The sequence below is a fragment of the Protopterus annectens genome, chromosome 1.part1 (assembly GCF_019279795.1).
Source record: "Protopterus annectens isolate FY-2018-M chromosome 1.part1, PAN1.0, whole genome shotgun sequence".
In the NCBI taxonomy this organism is placed as follows: Eukaryota; Metazoa; Chordata; order Ceratodontiformes; family Protopteridae; genus Protopterus; species Protopterus annectens.
In genome coordinates this window covers 516096200-516116039 of record NC_056726.1, presented here as the reverse complement: position 1 = coordinate 516116039, position 19840 = coordinate 516096200, and the positions used below count along the sequence as shown (strand labels likewise).

The following is a 19840-nucleotide window of genomic DNA, read 5'->3' as shown; positions in this document are numbered from 1 at the left end:
ACACTGACAACAGATGCTTCGGATTATGCCTGGGGAGCACACATGGCAGGAAAATGTATTCAGGGCAAGTGGCCCACAGAACAAAGGCATCTTCACATCAATCAAAAAGAGATGCTAGCTGTACAAAATGCCCTTATAGCTTTCAAGGACCTTCTGCATCCAGGGCAACTACTACTAAAGACAGATAACACCACAGTTATGTGGTACATAAACAAGCAAGGGGGCACTCATTCATATCCCCTCTGCAGACAAACCATGACCTTGTGGAACACAGCACTAACCTATCAAGTTCATCTGCAAGCACAATTCCTGCCAGGAGAGAAAAACACTCTGGCAGACGACTTAAGCAGAAACATCATGGATCCACACGAGTGGAAATTACATCCACAAATATTCAGAATGATAACACAAAAATGGTGGAGCCCGGACATAGATCTGTTTGCCTCCCCAATGAATTTCCAGCTACAGAAATTCTGCACAAGGACTTACCACGCACAAGCATGGAAAGTGGATGCCCTCTCATTCATTCAGCTGGAAAAACCTACAAGTATATGCCTTCCCACCACTGCCTCTCATTTCAAAGGTACTCCTAAAAGCCAGACAAGAAAAGCCAGAGAGGATCCTGATTGCCTCAGACTTGGCCACGCCAGCACTGGTACCCAATCTTAAAGAACTTAGCACAAGGTCCACCATGGATTTTGCCTCAAATCCCACATCTTCTGACTCAGCAAAACAGTCAGATACTTCACAGCCAGCTCAAGACTTTAAACCTGGCTGCATGGCAGATTCATTAGTCAAGCAAACAATGTCTCTCTCTAAAGCTGTTATGGATGTCATTCTGGAGGCCAGAAGGCCTAGCACCAGGAAAGCCTATTCGGATAAATGGTAGAGATTCTGTACCTGGAACCAGGCTCACAGCCTAGACCCTCTTGTCCCAAATATTCCTCAGATACTACAATATTTAACTGAGATGCTGGAAAAAGGCCTATCCTTTTCATCTATTAAGATCCATGCCTCTGCCATCTTTGCTCATTACAACACAGACCCACCAATTTTCTCTCATCCTTTGCTAAAACAGTACCTCAGAAGGGCTAAAAACATAAGACCGCCCCGTAGAGCACCAACTCCAACTTGGGACCTCAACTTCATCTTGGAAAAAATTAACTTTACCTCCTTTTGAGCCAGCTAACTCAGCAGACTTAAAATATGTCACATGGAAAACTGCTTTGCTCCTGGCAATAACCTCAGCACGAAGAGCTTCAGAATTACAGGCACTAATGGCAGTGGAACCTTTCATCATATTTCACCAAGACAGGGTGTCTTTAAGAACAAACCCTACTTTTATGCCAAAGGTGGTATCAAGTGTGGCTCTAAACTAAACTATTCACTTGCCAACATTTTATTCAAATCAACAGAATAAAGGGGAGAGATTTTTGCATTCCTTGAACATACACAGACAATTACGCTTCTACTTGGACAAAACAAAAGCTTTCAGGAAAACTGAGCAATTGTTTGTAGCATATAGGTTCATAGGTTGATACTAGGCTATCTGCCCTAGGGCATTTATAAGCCTAGCCAGAGTGTTTGGCTTTCGCCACCCTTTTAGATTAGTTGACTGTGCCTCTGTATAGTAGGTCACAAAAGGTAGCCCTTTTAAGGTTTGTTTACTCTACCTTTGTCAAGCAGGGACACAGAAGAGATCCCAGGGGTAAACTTGAGATCTCCCATCCACTCGTCAAGATTTCTCTTGAAGAGGGTCAGTGAGGGGCTCTGCCTAACATGGATTGGGATTTTGTTCCAGAGTGAGGGGAGCCTCTGGGATATGAATCTGTCCCTCCAACATGTCCTATTTATTTCTGTGCTGAGGTTCAAGTCCCTGGAGCATGTAGCTCTAAGGGATTTGGATTTCCTGAGGTGAAGCATGTCCATTAATTCTGGGTTGGACATGGGTTTATATGTCAGACACAGATCGCCTCTGAGTAGGTGGTACGCAACTGAGTAGAGCTGGAGTTTCTTTAGCCGAACGGCATAGGGCATCTGTTTGAGCCCCTTGATCCTCTTGGTGAGATACTTTTGTGGTCTTTCCAGTTGCTGAAGGTGTCTGGTAAGGTACATCCCAAACTGGGCATTGTACTCCATTAGAGGCCTGATAAGTGAGTAGAGGGGCACAATGGCCTCTCTTGATCTAGATGTGAACCCTTTCATGATGAGGTGGGCTATATAGAAGGTCTTTCTAACCACTTTGGCAACGTGATTGTCAAAGGAGAGATTGCTATCTACTTGGGTCCCCATGTCCCTAATTACTTCTTCCGTACTTAATGGATTACCACCTATGTGGTAATTTGTGGGCACTTTGTTTTTCCCAAAGGGGATGACTATGCACTTTTTGGCATTTAGCTTTAGGCCATGGCTCTAGCACCAGTTATCCATCTCTGTGAGACCCTTTTGGAGGATGCTTGTGTCAGTCGGAGAGTCGATTACAGCACCCAGTTTGCAGTCATCTGCGAACTTGGTCAGCCATAGTCCACCCGTGTTAGCCTGTACCTCAGAGAAATATATACCGAACAAGAAAGGTCCCAGGACTGAGCCTTGTGGGACACAACTTGTAACTGGTTTAGAGTCTGACATGGCACCTGCTATTCTGACCATGTAGGTTCTGCCCCTGAGCCAGTTTGCAACCCATCTTGTGACATAGGGGTTGATATTTAAGCTGGTGAGCTTATTTATGATGCCCGAGTGGGGTATTGTGTCAAAGGCTTTTGTGAGGTCCAGGTAGGCTGTGTGGACTACCTTCCCTTCATCTATGGCTTTGTGCTGCAGGAGCACAGGGAAAAGCCATTTCAAAACAGACCATTTCAAAATGGATAGGGCACTGTATACGTTTCTGCTATACACAACATGGGAAAGATGTACCTAACGGCATTAGGTCTCATTCCACCAGGGCTACAACCACTTCTACTGCCTACCTCAGAGGAGTACCTACCAAGGACATTTTGGAAGCAGCAACTTGGAGTTCTGTACATACCTTCACCAAGCATTACCACCTGCCTCTTTACTCTAAATCCCGAGCTGGCTTTGCCACTGCAGTGCTGCAGGGCCTTATAGCCAACCCTAATGCCTTATAGAACCAGCCACCCAACCTCTGCTTTGGGACTCTACCCAAGTGTGATGACTGCAGCAGTGTAACACGATGAACATAGTACAGTTTTGTACCTACCATAAATGTAGATGTTCGAGTGTATACACTGCTGCAGTCTAGGTTACCTTCCCTCCTTCCCCTCTTCCTTGCTGGTACTTACCTATGCCTTCTACCCTTTACTACCTATGGGGAGTATTTGCTGGTAACTGAATGTTTTTGTTTGCATTTCTTATGTATGTTTTATTAGCAATTTACACTGCCTACCTTTTTGGGGGCACCTGACATCTGGGGCAAGAAAAACTGGAGAAAATGGTGTCTGCTGCATCTTGTATACCCCTGGTGCACTGATGTCAGGGAAGAAGCGACAGCAACCGACGCCGGACCAAGAGAACTCTGGCCGACTGAGGGACCGCCTGACGGCAGGATAACCCAAGTGTGATGACTGCAGCAGTGTATACACTCGAACATCTACATTTATGGTAGGTACAAAACTATACTTTTATCCACTTCCTTTAATCCTTTCGCAGTCTAGGCTTCCTTTCCTGATGAAGAACATTATCTTGGCTTCTCAAAAGCCCTCTACTAAGGTGGTTTATTCAAGCAAATGGGAAAGGCTTTCTGTTTGGGCTAGACAACGCAATCTGGTCCCTTTTTCGGCCCCTATTCCTGATATTTTACTCTTCTTATCTTCCCTTTTTTAAGTTGGGGCAAGTTTTTCTACTGTTAAGCTCCATTTAGCTGCCATTCTGAATTTCCATCTGAACGTGGAGCCTACCTTTTCTTCTGAGCTATGCAAAGCCTTTCTGAAAGGGGTCTTTTCTTAGACCTCCTGTTCAACCCCACCATGGGATGTGACACTGGTGCTACAGTCATACCTCTCAACTATACAGATCAGAATGTCCAGAGTTTTGCCTCATATTTTTGGTCAGTTTTATTTTCTTTCAAATGAGTGGCAACTCATTCAAGATTGAAGTTAGAAAATAATGACAGACGTTTGAGCTTCAGACTTCATACCCTTCCAAAAATTCATGCTAATGCAAAAATTGTTTTTCTATCAACTTTGTAACTTTGTATGCACAATTATTTAAAACTTGTCCCTATTTTTGGGCTTTTGTCCCACTTTTATTTATGACTTTGTCCAGATTTCTTGCTCTTAGCAGTTGAGAGGTATGGCTGCAGTCCGTGATGCAAAAACCTTTTGAACTGGCTGCTTCTTGTGATATTAAGTTCCTTGCTTGGAAGAAGGCCTTTTTAGTGGCTGTTACCTCTGCCAGAAGGGTTTTGGAACTCCAAGCGCTAAGCATTAGGCCTCCATTCATGATCTTTCATAAGAATAGGGTGTCACTCAGAACAAATCCTTCCTTTCTTCCCAGTGATTCAAAGGCTAACCTCTATTCAACTACTGGTCTTCTTCCCTAATTACTCTAATAAGGGAGAATATATCTTGTATTGTTCAGACATCCACAGGCAGTTGTATTTTTATTTGAAAAGGACTGAGGAATTTAGGAAGTCAGACCAGCTCACCTCTTTGTGGCCTTCTCTCAGAGCAGAAAGGGCCAGGCAGTTTCCAAGGAGACTATTTCTAGGCGGCTTGCTAGTTGTATTCCCTGCATTTATGATAGTAGGCATTTGAAATTATCCAGACTGGTTAAGGCCCACTTTACTAGGTCTGTTACTGCTGCTTCTGCCTTCTTGGCTAGACGTTTCCTTGATGAGGTATGTGCTGCTGCAACTTGGTCTAGTCCACACACGTTCATTTCTCACTACAAATTAGATTTAGTGTCTAGGAACAGAGCTACCTTTGGTTCCTCTGTGCTTTGGCATATCCTTCCATGAGGCCACCTAGGGTACATAGTAGCCGGAGACTCTCACCTGGATAGCATCAGGTAAAGAATTATCCATTTACCATAACTTGGCATCTCTGCTATCCAGTGTCATTATTCATCTTCTTCCCCCTTCCTTCTGGGGGTTCTGACAAGCTGGAGTGGTTGGTATTTTAGAATGTTTTTCATCTTTGCGCAGTTTCTTCTGTATTTTTATTGGTTTAGCAAACTCTGTCTGAAGGTTAGAAGGTAGCAGGGGATTATGGAAAGGGGAGGAGATTGAGCTCTGGATCTGTCTTGACAAGTTGCTGGCTGGGATCCAAGAACCATTTGTGTTTGACACTGGATAGCACAGACCAGTTGCCAGCTGAGATCTAAGACCCATTTGTGATGAATGACATTGGATAGCACAGATGCCAAGTTATGGCAAGTACATGACTCTCTTTTTTTGTTCTGTAGCACATCTTGCATTGGATGCTAAGGTCCTTGCATCTAAGCAAACGTCAGGAATGCTCTTTCTGGCCTTTCTGGCAACCCAAAGTAAATTCACTCCCACTTCAAGTGTAGTTGATTCATCTATTTCTCATTGAGATGGGTCTGATGATGTAAACCCTTTGGAGCATCCATGGAGAAAAGGGCAAGATTCTTTTGTCTGTTGCATGTATATTTTTCTGAGAGTAATAAATGTCATGACTGAAGAAAAAAATTCCATTTTTATCTTATCCAGCCTGGAAAGCGTATTGTAGAGCCACAAAGCGACGGTACCTTCCTCAAATGAAATTATCAGTATAACAAGCTAGCATGCCACATATGTTACAGTTGTCATCTTAGTCACACTGTTAATTAGCATAATCCATCTGTGACATTTTTTCATGGTTTTAAACGTAATTTCCTTGAATTTTCCCTGCCAGTAAAAAGATTTGCTAGGCGCTATGTATGTAGTTCCTGAATTTCCACTGTACTCCTCCTCATTGAAGTTTTTGTGGTGATCTGGTACAAATGTTTTGAGACAATTCACCCTACTTCAGGAATGCAGACTTGATGTCTAGGGAATCTGTCTGTGTCTTTCGGCTTTTCCCGGTTAGGGGTTGCCACAGCGGAACTCTGGTCTGCTAATGATTGGTAGTGGATTTTTACATAACGGGTTACCAGCCCTGACTCACAGCCTTCAACGAAGGCATGCCCCATTCACGTATGCCTCCACACAGAAGACGCTCTAGCTGAGAATCGAATGGGACAACGTCTTGCTATGAGGCGACAACGCTACCGCAGCACCACCACGGCAGTTCTTGATGTCTAGGGAATGAAGTTGTTTATTTATTTATTTATATGTAATCAGTGACAGAGTATTTTGGTAGCTCCATCTTGTCCATCTCTTGAAAGCCTCTGGTCTTTAGATGTTTTATTCGATGCCTCTTGACATACATATAGTCTTGTGTATAGAGACTTCTGTCTGTGGTCTTTTATTTCCTCAGATATGTAGTTAACAGTACCAAGTAGTGAACTTTTTTTTTGTGCATAAAATATGATACCCTGAACCTCGCGCACATCTTCATTTTGTTTTTGTAAACCTTTTATGTTCATTTTGAAATATTTCAACATGTAACAAATGGACGAGTGTGTTTAATACCATAAATGGAGTCTGGGTCAGAATGGTAGTCCACGTTAGTTTGTTTGTTTCCTATATGCTTTTCCCCTTTGCTGAATGATGTTTGTAGTTGGTAAATTTATACTCCCTCCCCCAGATGTCTGCATGCTTTTTCTGATTTAAGATGCTGCCATTTCAAATATTTGTGGTTGTAGATCACCGTGTCTATATCCTCAGCATTATTCTTTATCAGTTTGGACTGTGAATTACATTCTTTTATACTACACACCACTGAGTGTTGTTTTTGGGATCTGTAAAACCTTTAATTGTTCACTGAACACTGGCACTTAGTGTTAGGATGTCCTTCTGGCTATGCAGTCGCTCTGTGATGTCTTGATTGATGTACTTGGACATAGGTGGTTCCCATACCTCTCAACTTAGAATCATAAAAACATGAACTGAACTTTATTTGGGGTTAATCAGTGTCTCTTTAATTGATGGCAGGTGTGTACCCAAGAAGACTGACTGCTGTAATTAAATCAAAAGATGCTTCAACAAAGTATTAGTTTAAGGGTGTGCACTCTTATGCAATCAGCTTATTGTATATTTTTTTTATATTTTTTCCACTAACAGATTTGTTTGTTTCTCAATTGAATTGTACAGGTTATACATCATATTAAAGTTGGAAAAGTTTTGAAATGATTTATTGTGGTCTCATTTTTTTATATCACAAAAACCTGGCATTTTAATATGGGTGTGTAAACTTTTTATATCCACTGTATATGTATACATAGATATAAATATTATATATGGATGTACTTCAAAATATTCACTGTACCCATACTCACCAAATGTAAGCCACCAGTACTTCCAGTGGGTACTTACCCCCCCACCACACACACACACACACACATACACTTTACTAATTTAACTCAAACTCTGGGTCATAACATCTTGGGTTCAACTATATTAAACTGTACTGTAGCGATTGGTCAGATTTGGCAAACTGTATCCAGTGCCTCAACATTCAATCACAATATCTTTAGTCTGGACTCTGGAATTAAGCAAATGAATTGCATTTATATAAATGTGTATCTTGTCTGAACATTAAGGAATGATTTGTGAAATGCAAATATTTGGTAAATAGAAATAAACTTCAGCAGAATTTTGGATGTGCATTATTTGTGCCATTTAGGGCGGCCATAATGGTGCAGTGGTTAGAGTTGCCGCCTCACAGCAGGGGGCTCTCCGGTTCGATTCTCTGCTGGGGTGCTTTCTGCGAGGAGTCTGCATGTCCTCCCTGTGGTCGCGTGGGTTTCCTCCAGGAGCTCCGGTTTCCTCCCACATCCCAAAGACATGCTGTAGGTGGATTGGACACTCTAAATTGGCCCTAGATGTGAGTGCGTACGTGTGTGCGCCTTCTGTGGAAGGTTAGGTGCCGGGCTGGCAACTTGACAATGTAAAGCTCCACTGCCAGTCATGAGCGGACAGGTGATCCACTGTGGCAACCCCTAACCGGGAAAAGCCGAAATAAGAATTATTTGTGCCATTTGATTCACTGAGTCTGAAACTGCCAAATTACAATTTATCAGCTGAACTGCTCAGACTGGCACTCTGTGAAATTTTCAGTTCAACAGAATAAACAACAACATGTCAAATAATAAAAAAGGCATCTTGGGCCAAAACTGCATTACACTTTTTATTTCATATGGTTTAGCAAAGAGAACTCCTTTAACACAGTACTGCCATTACACCGCTGTTTAGCATATGATGTAACATAGTTCTGCCATTATACCACTGTTTTTAGCATAGATAATTCCACATTAGAAAAAAAAAACAAGTGTTAAATTGTGTATACCTTAAGAATGCTCAACTCGGGAAATACTGTCAGCTTGTGAGTAAATGTTACTAAAGTAATCCCAGAAATAAACTGGAATACCTAACTTGTCATGCTAATCATACTTGCAGTGTAATTTACAGAGAAAAAAAAAAAACATGTACTGCATCTCTCTGGGACCAGAAGTTCATGAAAGAATTCAGAAAAACCAAGGTCGGCCTGTTGGATCATCTTACATGTAAAAGACTTGTTTGTAATGGAAAAAATCAGGAATTTGGATTTCTGTGGTCTGCATTCTAACAAGCTGCTATTAAACAGTGTAACAAACCATTGCCATTTTTTCACAATGGTAAGTGACAGAGCTGTTAAGAGCTCGTAACCTTAATCTTCTGCACAAACAGCCTGACAAATTATTTGCTAAGCTATCCCCTGAAATATTATCTTTCTGATGACCACTGTAACACTTGAAAATGAAACTTTATTTATGCTTTATTTTAGCAGGCAGTTCTAAAAATCAAGACTTTCGTAACCGCTTTCATGATTCTGCCTTGAGAGTTTTTCCTCTGCCCCAGTCAACCAGTAAGTAAAGTCACTGACTATGGTTAGAAACTTCTTGATCTTCAGAAAATCTCTTACTGTTTTCTAAATAAACAATGCTACTTGATCTGATGTTATCTAGTCACTAGTCCTCACGTTAGGGTCTAGGATCCGATATGGGAGGGGAGGAGCTTGAGCAAAGCTGTGTTCTGAGTATGCTGGCTCGGATCCGATATCGGATCTTAGACCCTAACGTGAGGACTAGTGACTAGATAACAAAAAGGAATTGGCAGAGCGGAGTTCTTCTGTCCATCCGCCCAATCGTGAGTCAAGGGCCATGGACAGATTTGGAAAGCAGGTGTTCTCTTTGGCTGCTTTCAGTCTGCGAGCTCTAAATTACTTAGTGCATTTTACCCATCTCCAGAGGGATTTGGTAAAATAACGGTCTTCATCCCTCTCTGGGTCCTTGTCTGAGGAGGAATTCAAGTCTATTTTTCCAAAGGTGTCAACCCTTCATTCTGTGGCAAATTCGTCCATGAGACTCCTTTCCAACGCTGCTGAAGGGTCCTCATGGGCTGCGGGCTCGGGTATCGCTTTTAGGCGTCATGCCTGGCTCCACTTGAGTGGGTTTGCAGAGGCCTTCATGATGTCATTTGTTAACGCACCCTTAGATGGTTCCACTCTTTTTGGCCCTACCGTGAAAGACAGTTTGACCCGCACTGAACAGGATGGGAAGGCTGTTAGGATCAGGTTTTCTGCCCCTCAGAGGTCCTTTTCCAAGACCCAGAAGGGGAGTAAGAAAATGTGGTTTAGGAAGGCACAGTCACCCTTTCAGGATGTTCAGGAGGATTCCTCTTCCAGAGGACAGGGAAGAGGTTTCAATGGTAGACGTCACCTGAGGGGCAGAGGAAGCCCGCAAAACCAAGGTTCCAGGGAGCCCTTCTTTTTTGCGTCAATTCCCCCCAGGGAAGCACTCTCCCACGATTGGCCTCCAGGTCTCCTGTAAACCTTTCCTCCGTTACCCTTAATCCCCAGAGTACTTCAGAAAGCCAGACGCCTCCAGAGTCAAATTATCCTCATTGCCCTAACTTTTCCAGTAAAGGGCAATATATTCTGCACACATTGGGTGTTCATCGTCAACTTCACTTTTATTTACATCGAACGTGAGAATTTAGGTGTTCAGACCAACTATTTGTGGCCTTCTTTGTTAATAGAAAAGGCAGGGTTATTTCGAAAGTCACGATTTACCGTTGGATTTTGCAATGTATTTCCTTTATTTATTCTTCAGAGGGTATTTCCTTAGTCACACCAGGGAGGGCTCATTCAACAAGGGCAGTTTCTACTTCCATTGCCTTTGCAGATCGTCAGTCTTAGATGACATTTGTGCGGCAGCAACGTGGTCTTATCCATACATGTTTGTTTCCCACTATAAGTTGGATTTGATTTCCAGAGGAAGGGCTTCATTTAGCTCCACAGTTCTTTGGCATGTCCTTCCTTGAGGCCTCCCAGGATTTAGGTAGCTGGGGATTCTGACCCTAATGTGAGAAATGGTGACTAGATAACATCCGATTTATAGTTATGTACTTACCGTAACTTGGCATCTGTGTTATCTGTAGTCACCATTCATCACAATCCCACCCTCCAGCCCCCTGCCTGGAGGATTGGTTGGATTTGGAGGTTCTGTGTGGTTTATGTGTTTTATCCGTCTTCCTTCCTTGTGCAAACTCGATCGGAGGGAGTGTAGGGCAGCAGAGCATTATGGGAGGGGAGGAGCTTGAGCAAAGCTGTGTTCTGAGTATGCCGGCTTGGATCTGATATCGGGTCCAAGACACTAACGTGATGAATGTTGACTACAGATAACATATTTGCCAAGTTATGGTAAGTATATAACTGTAATTTTAAATCGTTGTACTTTCTTATCTTCACTTCATCCCTTCCTCTCGCACTGCCTTAGCTATGCTCCTGCCTCTAACATTAATGGGATTGCCATATAAGTGTTAGCTTCATCTGAAGTACTAACATTATGTGATAACTAATAACCCTACCCCAAGTAGTAAAAAAAAAAAAAAAAAAAAAAAAAAAAACTGGACTACAGAATACTATAACAGCACAAATCTCAAAGAAGCATATAACAGTGGCATACAGTATGTGTATGCTAGAAATCAAAGCCTAGACGTAACAGTTCTACCTACTGTTCTGCCATCCTTTATGATTATTTTCTTTGCTAAAACTATTAAACTGCAGTGCGCCATGCCACCCACTTCTTCCACTTACTCTGCATTATTTCACCATTCTTGATTCAGAGATTATAAACCATGTCAGAAATGCCAACATATTCAGAATCCACCCAACGTATGTAGTCAAGATTCCTCAACAGAATTCCAACAGGCTGGCAGTCTGCCTCACAATGCTGATGTCATCGCGTACGTCCCTGTGCGTGATGACATTGGCAAAGACTTCAGCTTAAAAAAGTTAAAAAAAAATGGGAAATTCGGGAATTAAAGGGGCCACTCGGGAATTCATGACACCCCATTATTTTGGCCTCAAAACTGGTGGATACCGAGGAATTCAGTACGGTTGAGAGGTATGGTAGTTCCCCGTCTTCCCATAGATTACCAGCCAGTTCATCCTGTCTGAACAGTTGCAAGTCCCTTCGACACTGTACAGTGAGTTCATTTTCTATAAAATTTTCTGTATTTTCAGAGCTGTATGGCCATCTAGTAACGCTGACTGCTAAATTTTTGGTTCAAAACACTTTGTCACAATCCTGTGAATCTAGTTGTATCTGAAGTTCTTTCTTTGTCAATATTAACTGAAAATTTATTCTGTAATATCATCAATCTTTGAGTGACATGATTGTGTCCTTACAGTACCTAAATCAAATGTCCTAGCCTGCTGTCTCCATGTTAAGTTTAGTTGTAAGTTATGTCCAGTGTAGCTTGTAAAGTAGGGTTATGAAAGACTTTGTAGGCAAATATTAACTTATGACTGATGTAACTATAATTAATAGTAAATAAATTGAGGTGGTTGCATCTATTATTGTAACTGTAATCTGTCTGAAGTAAAATCCTCGTGGTGAGTTTTCTTTGTACTCTCTCAGGATAATTCAACTGACCTGCATTATACAAAAATGTTATTGTACTAAGATTGGCCTAACATATGTGTTATGTAGTTATGCAAGATGCATTTTATTTCTTGTGCTAATATTTTTAAACATGTACCCCATTTGACACAGCTTTATTACTTAACCTTTGAGCATGTATGTCAAGGGAAAGATTAGCATCCATGGCTATTCCCAAGTGTTTATATTGGATTAACTCCTTTAGTGGATATTCTGCTATGTTCACAGAGAAATGAACTTTAGCTTTTCCAAAGTACATGGTTACATTTGTCATAAAATGTATATCTATCAGTTTGTTTCATATAACAGTTGAAATGTTTGATATCAAATTCATTTTGTGCATTGAACCCCATATTACAATCATCTGTATACATGTTTATCCAACATGTCTTAGAACTAGGAATGGAGACAAGTAAAATATTAAATAAGGTTGATCCAATAACCACTCCTTGTGGAACTCTTTAAGATGGATAGGAAGAAAGTTGGAACTTGTGCCTTGTATGCTTGCACATTGGGAGTTGTCTGTCAAATGAGACATAATCCACTTTATCAGGAATGGCGTGATTGATAGAGTGCATGGTAAGGAAGAGGGGTGTCAAAGGCTTTGGCTACATCTAAGAAAATTACTTTGAGTGACCTAGATCCAGGGTCTTAGTAATTTGATCATAAAAACCTAACAAACCTGTCAACGTAGATCTCCCCTTTACAAAACCATGTTGACCCAAGTCCTTAATGGCAGTACCTGCGACCTGAGTTCAGTTAGCAGCTTGGCTGTCTGTTGGAGGTGACATGGGAAGGATAGATGTGCTTATCCTCAGGAGGAGAAGGGATGGATCAAGACTGTCCAATTCCACAAATCTTGGAGGAAGAACAGTAATGCATAAGGTAGTCTTAAGGTCTACATTCAAGTCATGCATGCAGTTGCAGGGAAAGGTGTTGTGGGTTGCACCCCCCCCCCCCAAACCAGTGCTGGCATTTGGACCATAACAGTAATGCCCTTATTCCTGGCATGCCAGGTAGGCACAAGAGCATCTGCATGAATGCACAGTGTAGAGGAACAAAAAGGCTGCAGTCCCGTAGTGAAATGCTTGATGGCTGATAGCATGAAGAAAAACAAAATGGGAATGGACAATGGGAATGGACATCTGATTGGAGCTTGTTTTTACTTGGCTGTCCTCATTTAAGTGGGACTGACCGTAGAATCTTTGTGTCTTTTATCAAAGTAAAATTGTATAAAGTAAAGCAGTTTAAAGTTTGTGCCATAGTAAATCTTTTTCAAATTATTTTAACCAAGGCCTCCTGGTTAATTTGGAAACTACAAGCCACGTCATCCAGTTGCATAGAATTAGTGAGAATACTGTCTTACTAATGTTTTAATTGGTTGTGTGTAGTTGTAAAACCAAGGCAGTTAACATGATTGAGTATTCTTTATTTGGTTGTTGATTGACTTTGTGCCTTTTTATTATGTAAGCTGATTTAGGTGTTGCAAAATGGTGCGCTCTAACTCAAGATCTCACTCTTCGCGATCAAAGTCCGGGTCCCTTTCCAGTTCAAGGTCAAGATCCAGATCCCATTCAAGAAAAAAGAGATACAGGTATGATAACTAAAATCTGATTTCTGTTTGTGGCATAGATGGTAAGGCCTGTACATAACAAATGTTAGCATGCTGCCAGTAATTCAGAATTTGTGTTTTATACTTTAGCGTAGAGGTGTTGAGTTGAAAGTGTTTTTTAAAAATTTTGCATTGAATTTTCATTTGGAGGACATAGAAATTTGTGTTGATAATTTATCATGGTAGGTACGGGGGGGTAGTTCTTGGTAATGTATTGCTGTAGTGCTTAGAACCCCTGTTGTTAGGTCTTTGGGCTCCTCTTTTTCAGTTCTGCATTTGATTCTTAGAGGGTCTTGTATTTGGGGGCACATGCTGCCTTTGTCAGTGAATACCATGGCATCAAATGCTACTGTAGGAAAATGTACTTTGGCCTAGAATCACCCAGACTAACACTGAGAACCATCCTTGATGGATGTTTAGCTGATGTCCACCATTCAGTAGAATGCTTGGATGTGAAGTTGAGACATCTTCAGATCAGTGTCAGTGCATGCTGTGATGTGACATAACTGCTGCATAAGCATGTGTTGGCTGAACCTGCCCGTTTCACTTATTATTTTTTTGCTTTCTGTATCATTTGGATCATAATCCTTACTTTTGCTGGTGAAGTCATAGTTGCGTAAACAACAGTGCACCAAGTGTCAGGTACTTGGATTTGGGTGTCAGAAGTAACATTGTTGCATCATTAGAAGGTGCTGTACTCCTGAGGTGCTGTCTTTTGGATGTGATATTAAGTTGAGTTTACATCTGCCTGACATGGTTGTAGCTTAGATGGATGTTAAAAATTCTGTGGCATTTACTAAAAAGAATAGGGAAATGCCAGAGATTTTTTGGTCAACAAAAGTGAATAAGTAAATGTTGGTGTAGTTATCGGATAATAACCCAAGACTTGTACTAACATTTTTATTGTCTTGAGGAAAGTGTTCTGTCTTGCAGCCAAAAAGTTGATGGCCATTATGATTCCGTTGCACAGAGCCAGCAGAAATGTCATCCATGCAACCCTGGACATAGGTTGGAATACCTCCCTTGAATATTTAATGGTTATAGGTCGGAAGCCTTTGTACCCTTTAAATATGTCAGACACCATAATAATAGTTTTTATAATTTAGTGTCAGTTTGTTAGAAGTAGGCCTTTTCCACATTAACTTGGAATAGCTCTCCATGAATGTGACAAGGGTACTTAGGTTTCTGCCAACACTTGTGGTGACTATATCATGTCTCTAAACAGAAGTAGATCCCATAGTAAATCATGGATGAGACTTGAAAATAGGCGAGGGCCCAACAGATGTCCATGAAGGATACCTTTTGCAGGCACTTGTTTTTCAAATTGGATGACTGATGTTACTCTGAAAGATCTGCTGCTAATTAGAGTCTTGAACTGTTGTGATAGTTCTGGGAGAAGCCACAAGTTGCCAAACTGTTACAGCAGATTATGGTCAACTGTTCTAAGGCTTTTTTTTTTTGGGTCCAAAATATATACAGTCTCTGCATACCATTAGCCGCATTGTTTTTATTCTGGTTTGTAACAGACTAGATGGCTATGAGTGTACTGTAATTAGGTCAAAAACCATGTTTGATCTCTGCCTGCTATCTTGTTTGGATAAGACTAAGTCTGTTAGAAAATCTGATCAGTTTGTTTCTTTTCATCGTATGTGTCTGGGATTGGCTGTATCCAGGCAAACTATTTATTTTTGTTATTCTTTTCATGGTAAGAGCCTTCCTCCTTCTGTAAAAGCGCATGCTGCTAGAGTTGTGGCTTCTTCTTGTACTTTTTTCAAGGGTTTGGATACTAACTCTATTCTTGAGGTAGCTACATGGACTTCTGTGCATAATTTTACCAAGCACTACAAGTTGGATGGAATCTCCAGAGCTAGAGCTGGTTTTGCTAGGACTATCCTTCATGGCTTCTTAGAGGGTACTGCTGGTCCTTCCTCCTCCTAAGTTTCTTCTTGAGCTGTGGCACTCCCCCAGGGATTATGATTACTGCAACTAGTGAATAGAAGGACATAGTACAGTTGTGTAAAATCTTACCTTAACGGTAGATTACCTTCCTTCACTGTTGCAGTATTCACTTCCTCCCTCCTTTTCCTTGGTCCATTTCCCTCCTGGATGTGCTGGTTACCTCTTGGTTTTTCTTGGACTAGCGTTCCTACTGAGGCTATCAGTTCTGAGGATAGTACGTCCAGACATCACCTTTATGCCTATGTTAGACAAGGAGCATACATGTAACGTATGGCATCCCTTAAAGCAACAGTAGGCTTTTGCATACTGGCCGGACGTCGGGCTGTATTTTATGTAAAGGGCATGTCAGAAATATTTTTGGCAAATTCCATGGTAGATGGCTGAACTTTTCTTTAGTTTGATCATGCCATAATACAGTCTCGATGTCCTTCAAGGATGCATCTGCAGTCATCACATATGGGTTGTCCTGCCTCAGGCAGCCCTTCGGTCGGCCGGATTCCAAAGTCTGGGTCTGGCCTCGGCTGATGTTGCACTTTCCCTGACGTCAGAGCGTCTGGGGTATAAAAGCATCAGCCGACGCCATTTTCCTCAGTCTTTCTTGCCGTGTGGTGCCCGAAGCAGAAGCAGTTCGCAAGTGCCGGTCGGCCAGCTCCTGTGATTCAGCTACCGAAGACTTCGAAAAAGCTAAGTACCCCGTTGGGGACTCTTTCTTGCTTCAGCCGATGTCAGATAAAGTTAATAATTGTTTAACTTGTGGGAAACAAATACCTCATAAGGATTTCCACTCTTACTGCCTCCCCTGCCTAGGCCCAGACCACGACGTCTCGGCCTGTTCAGCCTGTGCTTCCTTCAACCGATGAACTCTTAGACGTCGGTCGGAGTTTGCAGAGGAATTCTTTGGGGCTAGTTTTGCTTACAAGATGCCGTCGGAGACTCCGACTTCGCATTTAGTTAAGAAACGGAAGGACAAGGACTGACGCACGCGGGCCGCGGTTTCAGCTGAAACCACGGTCAGGCCTACCGCGAGTGTCTCGGTCTCGGCTGATACAGAGTCCTTGGTACTTCCGATTACCGAAACCACACAACCGACTACCTCAGCCCCGGAGGCCCTGGCCGAGTCTGTTATTGAATTACCTACTGAAACTGGTGTCCAGGAACCTTCCGACACCATTCCTTTAGACAAGTCTACTCCTGCACATGGTGCAGCCAGACCTCCTGCATCCATGTCCATTAAGGCTTTCTCTAGGGCTAAAGCTGCTAAACCTTCTAAAGCTTTGCCTCCCAAGGTTACCTCTCAGAGACCCTCTACTGGCTCACAGATTCTTAGCTTAGCAGAGGATCTTATCTCCTTAATTAGAGGTTCTCAACCTCATCCGGACAGGGGCTCTCAACCACCTCCAGACAAAAGGCCCAGGGTTGAGCCCTCTGACCCCCACTCCTCAGATGAGTCCACTGATGGCTCTACTCTGTCAGACCACCAGGAGGAGGCTTATTCGGCCTACGAGGATTCTGATGCTGAAGAATCTATTCCCTCGGCCTCCCCTCCTGAAGAGTTTTCCTTTGGAGAGACATTACACTCTATGAGAGAGCATTTTCAATGGCAGGGTCAGGAATTCTCTGATTCCAGAAAGAGATTAAGGACCTTTTTACATTTACCTCAGCATAGGCTTTTAGCTATACATCCTGTTTTGAATGTCATTGATGATGTGTACTCTGATGCTAGTACAGCCCCTGACTCTCTCCCTCCGGCTCCTGCCAAACCTGATAGGTACTACAGGGTCCCGGACTCACATCTACACCTGTACAAGGCCCACTCTGCTGATCCAGAAACTATTTCCCAGGGCCCAAAAGGGGCTGCAGCTGCCACTGCTAGAAATCCTCTACCCTCTGAAAGGGAGTCAAGAGTGTTAGAGAGATGGGGTAAGAAAGTGTATACTTCTGCAACTCTTTCCATGAGGGCATTAAATTGTCAATTTCATATGATACAGTACCAAGAGTATTTATTAGATGAATTGCATAAGAAACTGTCTTCTTCTGAACCCCTTGATCGCAAATCCCTTCAGGATCTGGTACATAACTCCCAGCAGGTTAGTAACCATTTCTTGCAGTGTGGTTATGATGCATTGGAAGCTTCATGTAGGTCAGCTATGATAGGTGCAGTCATACGTAGGCATGCCTGGCTGAAGGAACAATCTCTGCCAGACCATGTTAAAGCTAAGCTTTTGGATGCTCCTATGGAAAAGCAAAAATTATTTGGTTCCACGGCTCAAGAGGTCTTAAAGAAATTTGAAGAAAAGGCAAAATCTGTGCAAACAGTCAAAGACTTTCTGCAAGTCCAACCACCGAGATTCAGCAGAAATTGGCCTACTAAGAATTGGTCCTTTCCGGACTTAGACAGATCTCAGAGAGGCAGGAATAGGCGTGCCAGAGGTAGAGGGCAAGCTAGAGGCTCCTACAGAGGCCGTCAATGGCAGCCTCCCAACCAGAGAGGTAGTGCAGGAACTACAACTACTACACCAGGACAGACTCAATGACTTTGTTTTGACTCCGCCGACCAGGGCTCAATTAGAAGCACCTTTGGGCGGAAAGCTTTCTTTATTTTCAAAACATTGGCACAGCATTACAAGGGACACATGGACACTGCAAATAATAGACAAAGGATACAGGTTCCATTTCCACACATTGCCAAAAAGAAAAGGCATGCCAGACCTGCCACCAAATCCGAGGGCAGAGGCTTTGAAACAAATTTCCAACTTAATACAAATGAAAGCTATAGAAAAGGTACCTCTTTCAGAACAAGGCCTAGGATTTTACTCCAGATTATTCCTTGTTCCAAGAAAAGAAGATCAATGGAGGCCCATTCTCGACTTGTCCGCACTGAATACTTACCTCATTATGCCAAAATTCAAAATGGTGACTCTACAGCATCTCCTTCCCATGCTGGGCAGGGGGTCTTGGCTGGTGACTCTAGACCTCAAGGAGGCATACCTGCATGTCCCTATCAGACAAAGTTGCAGAAGACACCTCAGATTTCTTGCAGGGTCAGAGCATTATCAATTCCCAGTATTGCCCTTTGGCTTATCTACTGTGCCCAGAGTATTCACGAAATGCCTGGCATCAGTAATTGCACACTGCAGACTTCAGGGAATTCAAATTTACCCATATCTGGACGACTGCCTTATACAAGCGGACAGCAAGCAAACTTTGTTAAAGGACTTGGATTATGCCATCCACCTACTGCAGGCCTTGGGATATACAGTCAACATCCACAAATCAAGACTTGTTCCATCCCAAAGAATAACTTTTCTGGGTGCGGATCTAGACACAACCACCCAAATGGCCTTTCTCACAGAAGAAAAACAAAAACAACTACCGGATTACTTCAAGAATCTGACAAGACAAACTCAGCTAACTGCAAGGAAAATCCTGCAGGCCCTGGGTTACATGGCATCTTGCATTCTTCTGATTCCACAAGCAAGGCTGCATATGAAAAAATTACAATGGTACCTAAGGAGTTTATGGACTCAGCACAGTCACAGCTTAGAAACTTTGATCCCACTCATTCCATGCCTTCAAAAGGAATTTCTGTGGTGGGCTCAAGCCTGCCAGTCGAACAGTGGGTTGCCCTTCAGCAAGCCAAGAGCCAACCAAACCATCACTACGGACGCTTCAGACCAAGGTTGGGGAGCACACATGGAGGGCAGATGTGGGCTATGGTCACAAAGAGAGCTGCGCATGCACATAAACCAAAAGGAAATGCTGGCAGTGATATACGCAATCGAGGCCTTCAAACTTTTTCTACACCAAGGCCACTTACTCATAAGGACAGACAACACCACAGTTGTGGTACATAAACAAGCAAGGGGGCACCCATTCCTACCCTCTTTGCAGACTGGCAATGAATCTATGGGAACTTTCCTTGAAACTCAGTATACAGCTGCAGTCCCAGTTCGTGCCAGGGAAAGACAATATACTGGCAGACAGCTTAAGCAGAAATACCATGGATGCACACGAATGGATGCTGCACCGGCCGGAAATAGATCTGTTCGCCTCCCCCCACAATCATCAACTGAAGAAATTCTGCTCAAGGACATACCACCCACAAGCATGGAAAGTGGACGCTATCTCTTTCAGCTGGAAAGCTCTAACAGTGTATGCTTTTCCACCTCTCCCATTAATGACCTAGGTCTTACTGAAGATCAGGACAGAGCAGCCCAGAGTGAT

At 42.6% G+C, this 19840-nt stretch overlaps 1 protein-coding gene across 6 annotated transcripts in view; it reads left to right on the top strand.

Moving 5' to 3' along the window:
• The window catches only part of BCLAF1 (BCL2 associated transcription factor 1), a 1196126-nt gene that overhangs the window by 201742 nt on the left and 974544 nt on the right, over nucleotides 1-19840 (top strand). For all 6 annotated transcript variants that reach the window (XM_044076391.1, XM_044076404.1, XM_044076411.1 and 3 more), the window contains exon 4: nucleotides 13517-13639. In XM_044076391.1, coding sequence (XP_043932326.1) covers nucleotides 13536-13639 — 104 coding nt within the window. In that variant the 5' untranslated portion in view covers nucleotides 13517-13535. The remainder of the gene's footprint in view (nucleotides 1-13516; nucleotides 13640-19840) is intronic.